This window comes from Myxine glutinosa, chromosome 7, assembly GCF_964187855.1.
Source record: "Myxine glutinosa chromosome 7, kmMyxGlut1.1, whole genome shotgun sequence".
Taxonomy (NCBI): Eukaryota; Metazoa; Chordata; class Myxini; order Myxiniformes; family Myxinidae; genus Myxine; species Myxine glutinosa.
In genome coordinates, this window is record NC_136267.1 from 128,349,877 (window position 1) to 128,362,455 (window position 12,579).

Consider the following 12,579-nt stretch of genomic DNA (forward strand, 5'->3'; position numbering starts at 1 on the left):
CCCCAAGGTTCCAAAAAGACCCAGATCACACAAAGTGCCCTGGACACAAAAGCCCCCACCCCCCAACCCCCGAGTCCGGCAGGCAGGTATGCTACAAGGCCGTGAAGACAAATGAAAATTTGGTACAATGGACCCCCTAGTAATAATAAATAAATAAAAACTTCACAGTTCTGGGATGAGGAACCATGTGCCACATGGGCTATTTCCGTAGGGGTCCTGACTAACTACACATGCCAACACACACAGCATCCTGTTTGTGGTACATACAAGCATATCTGGATTTGGATATAGGCAGACAGGATAATTACAGAAATTCAAAGAATCTCAAAGGTTCGCTCGATGGAATACGAATAAGATTTTGGCTCAGATTAATGTCCATATATTTTAACTGGAGCACTCAAATTTCCCTACACTGGAATATAAACCAATCCAGTAGTAATTTCTCAGCTATGGAAAAATACACAACTAATTGAGCCACAATGCACCTTAGATTGGTAAGGGAAAAAACAACCCTCTGAAAATTTGGGGAATACACGACGGTTAATAACTTTACTGATGTAGGGTTCTTTCAAATACATACAGCTGAAGTGCTTAGAAAGTACATTCCATCAAATTGATTTTTGAGTTTGAATGAAGGATTTATCATTTGTGCTAATTGAGGAGATGTTTGCAAACCAAGATTTCAGCAAAATTCAGCATGGTATGTTTCTTCTGCACCTAAATCTGAGGCCCAGGTTTCAAGGCAGGTAATGTGTCACATACCACCTGTACTCTTGGATTCATATGCCTTGGAACTTTCTATTTCTAGTGACGTTTTTCCCCCAGATACTCCAAAGTTGTTATTGTTGCTGTTGTTTTATGGCCCTGGACAGTTCTCTTGAACAAGCCCGCGGCACGAAGACAGCCGATTGATCTCTCAGGAGTGACCCGTAGATCCCCCACAATTAAAGGATGGAGTACACCTGCCTTTAGAAAGTTGGCGCCTGACAGAGTTAGAGAGTTAGAGAGTTGGAGAGTTAGAGAGAGAGAGAGAGAGAGGGGTGGAGAGAGGGGGGGGGGGGGGGAAGAGGGAGAGAGGGAGAGAGGGAGAAAGAAAGAGAAAAAAAAGGGTTGGTCCATGGGGACCAATCGGCACTCTGACCGTGACTGCGCTGCCCTGACAAATCCGGGCAGCAGGAAAGAATGGAGAAGATTGGGCCCCCGACTTGCATTGGATACATCAATAATTATGGATGGGTACAACAACCACAAAGAGGCATCCCCGATAGTTGTTCTCCAAAGCTGAAAGGTGTGTTAGAAAAACAAAACAGAAAATAGCCAAATCCTTACCTTTTTAATTAATTCACTGTTTTTATTCTATATATTTGACCATCCCAAGCTGGCACCCTAACCGCTAAGCCAACACCGATATTTGACCATCAGTAATGTAATAAAAAGATAACTTGTACCTTTAAGTAAGCTTGGATTCACCCTCGGGTTTACGCAGGTGTGCAAGATAGCACACTCAAATTAGGGTGAAAAACAATATGGCAACACCTCAATGAAACCAAAATTAAAGTCTAGAGATTCAATATTCAAGAAGGTTACCTTCTGTGCTTGGATGCAGCACACGCCCAATGGTTTTTGTGTTACTTCTATATCTGATGCAATATCCAGAGAGTTGGGTAGAAATTTAATTTTGCAGGGTGCCAGCAATACCTCGCCTACCTACCCTTCCCCAAAAGATACGAGATGATTAACATTGCCCAGCTTATGCCAGAAGACAAATCCCTACTCGATGGAAATCTGAAAGACACTTTGTGATGCAACATCTTACATGTAAAACACCACAACGACAGCTTATGGTCAGATCAAGAATTTCATCCAAATGAGACAGCACAATGCTAAATACACTACATCTGCACCATTCTGTGAGCACAGGAACAAAATCGATATTCACAATTTTTTTTAAATTATGGATGTGAACCTTATTCCGAAAGCAAATGTTTCAAGAATGTTTCCTACCTTGATGATTTGCAGGTGGGTTCACCGATTGGTCGTGCTGCTGAAAGGCAAAAATAAAGAATTCAAGTTAAAAGGTGAATAAATATCCACATACAGGTTGGTTACAGTTACAAGGCAACATAGCCACAATTTCATAAACAAGTCTACGAAGTGCAAATTAAATTGTGATTCTGCATCCTTTACAATAGATAGCATGACGAAGATCTAAATTCTAAACTAGAAAGCATCTCAAAATGCAAAGCCTGTCCACGTCAGTTTTGTACTCAAACTAAACTTGTCAAAAATGACAGCTAAAAAAATCTAGAGCAATGTGACTGTCGCCAATATGCCTCTGCGTAGTCCCTGCCGGTGACAATGGGTAGATGCCCTCATTCACTGTCCTAAAAATAAACAAGTGTGGTTTAAATCCCCTCAGCTGTTTTGAAGTATCATATTTTTACCACAGGACAGGTTTCACATTGATCGGTGAAGCGTTTTCGGAGAAGGGATTTTTTTAAAATATCGGCTTTCAAGCTAATATGGCTGCCAAACCAAGTGACATACAACATCAAAAATGTACACTCTGCATATGCATGGATAGAGGATCACGTTTGTGCAGTTTCGTGTTTATCGGATAAGGTTCGTTTTTCTATCCAAGATGGCTGCCAAAACACGTGATTTACAACATCATCATTTTCAAACTATATGCAACGATGGTGTTAGATGACATCTGTAAAATGTCGCATCGATAGGGTAAGCGGTTTCAGAGATATAATTATTTTATGTTTTCCTTCAATCCAATATGGCTGCCAAACAATGTGACCTATGATGTTATAAATTTAATATTTCAATACAAATGGGTCCTTGATCATGTGAATGCAATTTCAGATTTTTAGGATAAGGCATTCGATTAAAAACATTTATGGCTGGTATACCAGATCACCGGTGATGTCATCATTTTCACGCTTTTGTTCCCCATTGGGAGTAATTGACAATGTGCCAAGTTTCCAATGTTTCCATTTTTTTTTTTTTTTGTACACAGAATCGAGGCTCGTGTAAGAGCCAACAAATTAAACATGAAAACATGCAATACCTCAACTGTAGGGCCAGTTAATTGGCATTGATGAGAATAAGGCTGACATTGCTCCGTACCAGAGCAGCTTCATGATAGACAAAGCTGGTCGAATCCCTGATGGTTGTGGAGTTGTGGTTGGTGGAGGATTTTCTACACTCAAAGGCTCAGGCACATCCTCTGCACTTATTGGATAAGGCAAGAAGTCAAGATGTAAATTGTTTCTGAACTATCCAGATGATGTCGAGTCTCCCCAGGCAATGATGGCATTGTCTTTCTATGGCTGGTACACACAGGTAAGTGTGTGGTGTGTGGTATTGACCAGGGAGGGGGGAGGGTTCGCCACTCCTCTCTGTTGGGGAATTCACCCTCTTCCGCCCGTGCTGTTGGAGTCAACTGGACTCTCATCCACCAGATAAGTGACCTGGGGTTATGCAAGGCAGGGGCATCCGTCTCCCTGAGGTATCAGAAGACACCCGCATACCCAAAGGTTGCAGGAGTGGGAAGGGACGGGACGTATAATCACTGAGGAGTATGTCTGCATACTATTTGGCAGTGTTTCACCAACATGCATTATAACCTGTTTGTGAAGGGCAAACAGAATTTGGAGACGCCAGAGACATCTGACCATTGATGCCATGAAATTGAACATTGCCCCAAACCAATTATCATGCGAAAATATTGATCCAGGCCTACAAACCTATCACAGAAGGTGGAGGCCCTGCAGAAACTGATTGGCTGGGAAGAAACACCAGATGGATTGAAGGGGTTGTATGGAAAAAGCCGCTGACCATCCCAGCCAACTGTTTGGAACTCCTTTGCTATGGATTCTGAACAAAGTGCAAGAAAGCAGCATGCAACTGCTACAAGAGGCCTCTAAAATACACAACATCATGTACATGCAATGCTGTCGACTGTTGCAATCCCACCGAGCGACTTGGGTGAAGTTGAACCATTAATTTTGGTGTAAGTTCTAAGAACCTAACTACAGCATTATTTTGTGGAAAGTCATTTTGACAATTATGTGGACAATAACAGTTAGAACAATCATATACCCATGACTAGTGTATATGAATGCATAATTTGGATAGTGCTAAAATGTTATAATTAATTTGCAATTAGTCACTGACTTTGACATAAATAAATAATAACCACCTTTAGAGGCCATTTTTCCCCGCAAAGCGGGGGTTGGCCTTTTCGGGCACCGTGGTTGTTGTTGTTTTTTGGTCCCCTTTTTGAAGCAATGTTTTACGGCCGGATGCCCTTCCTGACGCCAACCCTTTTTGCCGCCTTTAACGACAAACAGGGAATTACCAGTGAACTGGTACTCAATTAGCCTACCTCGGAAGGATGACAGGCTAAGTCAATCCCCCTGGCGTTCATTCAGCGATCGACCAGGATTCGAACCCAGGATCCTAGGATCCTAAGCCGGCACCCTAGCCGCTGGCGCTAGCCCAACACTGACTTTGACAACAAAACAATTTATTTTATTTTATTAAGGACCAACCCGAGGCTTTAAAAAGTTTTACACTTACACACACACACACACACACACACACACACACACACACACACACACACACACACACACACACACGCACACACACACACACACACGCACACACACACACACACACACACACACACACACACACACACACACACACACACACACACACACACACACACACACACACACACTTAAATTGCGGCAATAAATGTGAATTGTTGCTCCTAGCTTGCTGGCTCAATGACAGAAGACACCATTTGCATTTTTGCCTCCTCCATCCCTACCCGTTAAGAATCCTGTTCCGGCATGGGCAACTTACTTGTATGTAATAATGCACATTATGATTAAAAAACATCTTTTCATATCTAGGCAAGTACAACATATGTATTTGCATGTACGTGCCATTTTCCTGTGCTAAACATGATTATATAAAAGGCAACCTTTTACATACCCTTTGTTTGGTGATTCATGAGACAAGTTTTGCTGTCAGGGAAATAGATGGATTGTGTATTTGTCATGAGTATGCAGGTTAAACTTAAAAAAGACAGACTTGTAAACACAAAATCAGCAAATTGTTTTAAAATGAGATGAGAAATTGCCTCTGGTTTGCATTGCATATTACTTAACAATTGCAGTATCATAATGCAATAAACTAGGTACAATTTGGCTTACTTCAGTTTCAAATAACCATTTTAATATAATATGATATGATTAATATTTATGCATAAGAATGGTAAACATGGACATGTGGTATCCACAGCTACATATAGTTAGTGGACAAAAAATGGATTCCAACACCTGGGTAAACGAGGAACACCAAGGAACAGCTTCCACACAGGTGTGGCCCATGTAATACTTACCCTGCGCAGTCAACTTGGTGCAAACCATCTCTTCTGTTTTTGAAGGGGTTTTTAAAAAAAAATCTAAATTGGCTGTCAGACGACGTGAGCAATTATATCCCAAAATTATTTTCTCTAAATTGTTGCATAGATCATGCTCAATAAATTTCAAACTGATCAGATTAAGTATTGTCCCTGTCTCAATTATGACGTCATAATTAAGGCACCAATGACGTCATCTTTACAAAGAGCGACGTTTAATTTTTTTTTTTCATGGAGCCGTTTTGGAGATAGAGGTGCAACGTTTTTTGGTTTTTCCAAAATGGCGCCTGTACCACGTGACCTATGACGTCATAATTATCGTTAAAAAAATTCTAAAGGAAGAGGTGCTGCTATGGCACAAATTTTGTGTCCATCCGGCTAACAGTTGCATAGGAATTTATTTTTCATACTGATCAGATCAAGTGTTGTACTTGTGGTATTATGACGTCATAATGAAGGCACCGATGACATCATCATCAACATATCATATTCCCCATGGGGAGTACTTGACCACGAGTCTTGTTTCAACTTTTTCCATTGAGCGGTTTGGTAGATATAGAGCTGCAAAGATTTTCCAAGAAGGCGTCCATACCACATAACCTATGATGTCATAACAATTCTACAGGTGGAGGAATTCCTATGGTAAAAATTCGTGTCAATCGGACCAACGGTTGCTGAGAAAATGTAATTTTAAAATGCAGACACGCCACACGTACGCAACCGTAACCACACGTACATCCTAACGCAGGGAAAGCGCAGGGTAATAATGTGCCAGCATGCTTGGGGTCATGTATAACAATGCCTCCGGCCACCTTCGGGGGCAGAGGCATAAAAATTCTGCACAGGCCTGGTTGCCTATAATTATGGCGAGCATGGTTGCAAAAGGAGACCCTTCAATGACTCATCCACAGAGCACGTGCCGTCCACCAATGGTTTGATGAGCATGACACTGATGTTATCCATATATCATGGCCCCCTCAGTCACCAGATCTGAACCAATGATGTCAGCCAATGATGCTACTCACAACCTTGTGAATGAAGAAAAAGAAAAAATGAAGTTGGATTCCAGGGACCATTCCCAAATCACTCAAAATGTCTCGGCAGATAGGTGTCATATCACATCCTCGTCTTGATATCCCTCATTGGCTTCAGCAACTGGCATCGCAGTGGCGAGGATCCACATGGTCGGCTTAACACTGTTTTTAAAGATCGTGTAACCTTTGTACCACACATACATTGCTCCGATACATTCTGTTCAGATTTGCTGTCACGTCTAATTGGAAAAGCACCTCATGTCCATTCACATCCCTCGGAGCTGTTAGGCGCTTGCTCTTGCTTGCTGCTGCGAGCCCGTGTCGCTCATCCGGTCTTCCAGTGGTTGTGATGTCATAGGTATGTCGTTACACTGGATTTTCGTGCACTTGAAACCAAAAATGGTCTCATCCACAACAGTTGTGACATTTCTGTCCCAAAGCAGGGTATTTCTGTTTGACCCATTCATGAGTTGGTCCACAGAAACCACATGCACCAGTCTCGCTGCACCTCTAATTACGAGTTGCTTTATCACACAGATTTTGTAACGATACTATTTTGATGACGGACATGTGATTGCAAGTTTCTCTATTTGTTTGCCTTTGCTGCTCTTGACTAATCTTAATGGTATGTTTAGCTGTGAGCACAAGGGCTCAACAAATATCTATAGCTTTCTTCAAACAAAGGTCAAATAACACGGCAACGTCTCTTGGACCTTGCTCGATACAGAAAACACTCTTCAGAGTCCTCAGCAAAGCTGCACAACTCACGATCCAGACACCGTGATCAGCCATTCCATATTTTATACTGAAGCGTTCCATTTCAAACCTTCGTCAGACCTTATTTGTCCTGTGTTCTCAGCAATTCGACTCATTTCAGTCGTGACGGCAATAACCATGACGCAGCTGGCCTGTACCTACACTGTGACCTTAACGTGCTCTACAAGCATATTTAAATCCTTTAAACCTCAGCTTATTTAAATAATTAAAACCTCAACTTCAGGGAACTTTGTCCTCATGAAGCAGGAGCGCTGCATCTTCACCTGTGACTTCAGGAGTGTCCCTTATTTATTTATTTTCCATGAGACCTGGTCACCCTGACTCGAGGTCAACAACAGTTTCAAAATATTCCACAAGCGACACCTGAACGCGTCAGAACTTTATTTTGCCGAGGATTGCAATGCGCTCCAAAATTATTTTGCACAACCCCTGGGTCATTATTCAACAGCATGCCCTCTGGGTCATTCCAATATGCCTCAGTGGCACTGAAAACCTGCTTAGGTAACCATCGTCATGAATCGTTCATCTTCGTCTTGACACAGTATCCGTGTGTACAAACCCAGTCTATGCCCCCACCAGATTGAGATACACCACTAATGGGAGCGTGGTTGTTTTTGATAGCAACAAAGTAGTAGAAATTAACAAAAAATGCTCAAAATGTTTCACTGGCCCAAAAACGATTCTCCCAATACCATCACGACGTCATTCGGAATTCGGAGCCGGCCACGCTGCAATTTCACGGCCAGCCAGTGCTCGTGGTACCGAGTACAACTTTTCATCAGGACGTGAGTGTACAGTATATGCAATGCTTTGTGCAGAGTGTTCAATGAGTGCCTGCACTCGTGACCTTTGACATGACAGCGAGTTTAATCGATACATAAAACTACGTCAAGGATGCTTCGCTATTGTACGCAGATAAAGGTTCTTCGTGGGCACCAGCGGACCCTGTCCCAAACGCCGATAGCAGTATTTCTGGAATGCTGATGGTCTTCGTCACATCCTGCAATTGCCACCAGCACCAGCACCGGCACCACTTATTTAACGGCCCCAATTATGCCCACCTGCTTGTGCGAATGGCGGTGAACGTTTTTCGCCCAAGTCTTTCACGAACTTGCTGGCCAGGTCCTACATTCGAATGAAAGTGATTTTGGGCAGGAATTTTAAATTAGTTTTGGATGCCGGCGATAACTCTCCTTGCTCCACGTGAACGGCACCGTGGAATGTTTAACACCCTCAAACTAATGCGAGCAGACTGGACGGCAAACTTAAAGTCCGACCAAGAAACGGTGCACCACGTGACGCAATACCCTGTTCGCGAAGCACCAATGCGGCAGTTTATAGAGGGGTCAGGAATCGAACCCAGACTATAGACAGGACAAAGGTTAAAGTGCTACCTTCTTAGGGCACCTGCAGAAGCACACAGAGAATCAGAGCATGGGTAACTAGACATGTGGCCCGCCCTGCATCGATTTAGCCAGCTACAGCTTAACCGTTAAATAAATACCTGTCCAGGTGTCCGAGAGGATGCTGCTCCTGAACTCTTCTCAGGCGAATGCTCAACCTTGCACAGCTTGATCCGCACCACGTGGCCCTCGTTCAGCACGATCTCGTGGTTACGTTTAAGAACACGATCTCGAACTACAGGCACAAACACCGGAGACCACACCACACATTTAACCTTTCCTCCAAATCAATACACCTTCACCCCACCTCGTGGGAGATGTTTCAATGGAGAAAAAGTACCTATTGTGCGTTGTATCTGCCTTGTATTATTCTACCATATAAAAGTGTGTGTGTATGTGTATGTGTATGTGTGTCTACAGGACCCTGTCCCAAAATAATATATAATTAAAGACCCAAAATACCCAAAGACCCACAATACCCTGAATAACCAAAAGACTAAAAAGATCCTGAAGACTCAATGGACCCTGAAGACCCAACAGACCCTTAACCCTTAAAGACCCGAAATACCCCAAAGACCCAAAAGACCGAAAAGATCCCAAGCCCCTTGAAGACCCTGAGGACCCTGTGGACCCCAACGACACAAATTACCCCTAGACCCTTAAATACCCCAAATATCCAGATAGAGGACCCAAAATACTCAAAAGACCGAGAGGACCCAAAGGACCCAAAAGACCCTGAATACCCATGGACCTCAAAGACCCAAACAACCCCAACGACCCTAAAGACCCCACAAACTCAGAATACATGCAAGGACGCAGAAGATTCAAAATACCCCAAAGACCCTGAAGACTGTTAAAGACTCAAAAGACCATGAAGACCCAAAATACCTCAAAAACACAAAATACCACAAATACCCCGAAAACCCCAAAGACCGAAAAGACTGAAAAGACCATTACGCCATTAAAACCCCCCCAAAATAGAGGAGAAGAAGAAGATAAAAGCACACCTGATGCTATGCTGAGGCTTCAAGACATTGGCACGCTCACGCGGCTGTACCGTCAAAACCAAACGTCCCACAAGATAAAGAAAATACAGCCACATTTGTAAGTAGTGGTCTAAAATATAACGCTTCTTGCTGCAAAACATCGGTCGCAGTCTCCTTGAATATACAACTACAATTTCCATTTCACACACGCATGCACCTGTAAATGTTCCATGCCGACTTATTGGAAATACGCGGTATAAAACTAAAAGATTAAGGCGACCGTGTGTACGATGGCCTCACCGTTACAAAGGCCCATTGTGGGATCGTTGCGAAGCTCGACATTCTACATACAAGCGTCCTAACTATCTTTAATGGAGCAGAACGTTGAGTCACGTGGTCATATCGCCATGAAACGCGCGGCGTTACTTCCTCTTTACCATTCACCAAATTGAGGCAGGCTTATCATTTTCCCGGAGATTTGCATTAATTTGAAGCAAAATTGACTTAATAATTATAAACTTCCCCTAAGTATGGATTCATTAGAAGCAAATTTTACGTAATTTTTTAATTAATTTTAATTTAGACAGACAGCATTGGCCTATAAAATACACCGTGTGTAGAATATCGTGAAAATTACAAAATCATATTTCTTAACAGGAAATTTTTTTTCAAAAAGATTGTGGAGCGTTTGAAGTGGCGGCTGCACCGTCAAGAACTGTTCCAACCCGTCATTTTTGGCGGGTTGTATACTCGTGTATATAATATATATATATATATATAGTACATTATCCGACCAATCAGCAACAAGTACCCTCTCTATACCTGCATGGTTCGCTTACCTTCTCGGCTTTTAAATATCACGAGAAATCCAGCGCGTCCGGCGTCGGGAATCGTCACTTCGCAGTCGCCACCTCCAGATTTCCTTTGTATGGTGAAGTAGTTTTGGAGTTTGTCAATTGTTCTCTTGAATTCGGCTGTTGGGATTTCCTCCAAAAACTCCCCGAGGGCGGCCACGTCTTCCAGGTCCATCACCGAACCCACGACCCCCAAAACCTCCAAAATGAGCGCCAAACGCTTCTCGTTCTCGTTCTCGATGTTCCGGCTATAAAACCGGCACAAACTCTGCTCAAACCAATGCCGTGCGCTTCCTGGTCGTGACGTGCGAAGCCGTCATTTCGTGGAATCTCAGTAACATCTGTTTGTTCGACACACGTGACTTCTCGCAAGTTGCGCCAACCGTGGGCGTGGTACTGGTGCCGCGCCAACCGTGGGCGTGGTACTGGTGCCTTACCGGAAGTGAAAACTTTCCTTTTGTCTATTCGCTTGCCGTTACGCGTAAAAAACGGAAAGATAAGTCGCATTGAGACGTTTTACAATCGACAACGTGTTTACGTTTTCTAATTCAAACTGGGTGGACGGAAATTTGGGATACTACTTCCGGTTAGCGACGGCCGCCGCCATTTTACCGCGGTGAAATCAACACCGAAGCAACGGGTTAGCAGAGTTACACCATATCCTAGGACAGCCGAACAGTTCGGACTAATACACCGCAAGAGCCGATATCAATCAATCGATCGATTAATAAACTTTTATAAATCATTCTCCGAAAAAAAACAAGACCAAAAGTCTAACAGCGACGTAGCCGGGCTTGTAAAATATGATAAACCACAAACACACATGATTAGCTTTTTAAACAGTCGCCAATGCTGCTTGTAACATTAAACAAAGAAATTTGGAGGAATCCCGACATCCATGAGGTAAGTTTTACTTACAGAACTCACCGAAGATCTACTGTAATCTATGTAGCCCACAAGGTTTGGAGGTGTGTAATTTACCAAGCATCTAGATAGTGCTTTCCAAGCCAGCCGTTCCTTAAGGGTTTTGAATGGAGTGCTTGCTCAAATGCTTAAAATACTTGGCGATCTCTCCACAAGAAACTTGGTAAAAGAACACACATCCAATGTTCTTGAGACCCGCCCATACATCGACTCTAATCTACATATACCAAAGAGGAATGACCCTTCCTGCAGCTTCCATAGTGAGCTGGTGTACGAGAAAATTAAAATGTCGGTCAGTGGAGTCAGCCGTCGTAATGACATCATTGAAGGAGCTGGGCTCCCACGTCGATCGGAAGAATGGACGCGACAAAAAGCTGGAATTCATCCGAGTTGCTTTAATCAAACCAAACACTCAGGCACTCTGAAAAGCCCGTTTATCGGGCAGCAATATATATACATATTATCCCGGAGCGTTTGCCCAGGAAAGGCGAGAGGGGGCGTGGCCCAGCGTCCTGGCTGCGGCCTGGCAAGTTGAGGGCGAGCCTGCCCGGGCGTCCTGGACGAGCCCGGCATGGTGATCGCTCCGCGTCCTTGATAGGTGCAAGGCGATTGTGAAAACCCAGCGGTAGCCGCTACACACGTCCCCCCAGAATCGACTTGCACCGGCAGGGTCAATTTGAGGGGGGTCCTGATGACCCGGCCGAAGCGACCCCTGGCGGGTCGTGGGAGGGGGTCCGGTGTGGTGGTGGGAGGTTGAGTGGGGGGCACCGTGGACGGGGGGCGGCCTCGCCGCGGCGGAAGGGCCACGCGTGGTGGGTGGTCGACGTCCACGTGCGCCGGCTTGAGGCGGTCCACCGCAATCCGGTCCGACCTGCCGCCGATGTCGATGACGAACGACTTGTCATCCCGTCGCAGCACCCGGAAGGGCCCGTCGTACGGCGGCCGGAGTGGCCCCCGATGTGCGTCGTGACACACAAAAACATACTCCGCTGTGCGAAGTGCTGGGGGGACGTAGGACTGGGGGTCACCGTGGTGGGATGTTGGCACGGGGGCAAACCGTCGGGCGGCCTCCTGGAGGTCCTCCTTGGGGGCCGTGCGGAGGCCCAAAAGGACCCACGGCAGCCGGTCAGCCCAACCGCCGTCTTGAAGGCCGGC

The 12,579-nt window shown here is 44.5% G+C and overlaps 1 protein-coding gene across 1 annotated transcript in view; it reads right to left on the reverse strand.

Annotated features, from left to right (window-relative positions):
• Window positions 1-10,804, reverse strand: part of LOC137431647 (protein mono-ADP-ribosyltransferase PARP14) — a 120,867-nt gene extending 110,063 nt beyond the window's left edge. Inside the window, exons 1-3 of the mRNA XM_068123208.2 lie at window positions 10,486-10,804; window positions 8,762-8,895; window positions 2,005-2,041 (exon numbers count right to left, since the gene is read on the reverse strand). Of these exons, the coding sequence (XP_067979309.2) occupies window positions 2,005-2,041; window positions 8,762-8,895; window positions 10,486-10,675 (361 nt within the window). The 5' untranslated portion in view covers window positions 10,676-10,804. The remainder of the gene's footprint in view (window positions 1-2,004; window positions 2,042-8,761; window positions 8,896-10,485) is intronic.
• Window positions 10,805-12,579: the final 1,775 nt, after the last annotated feature.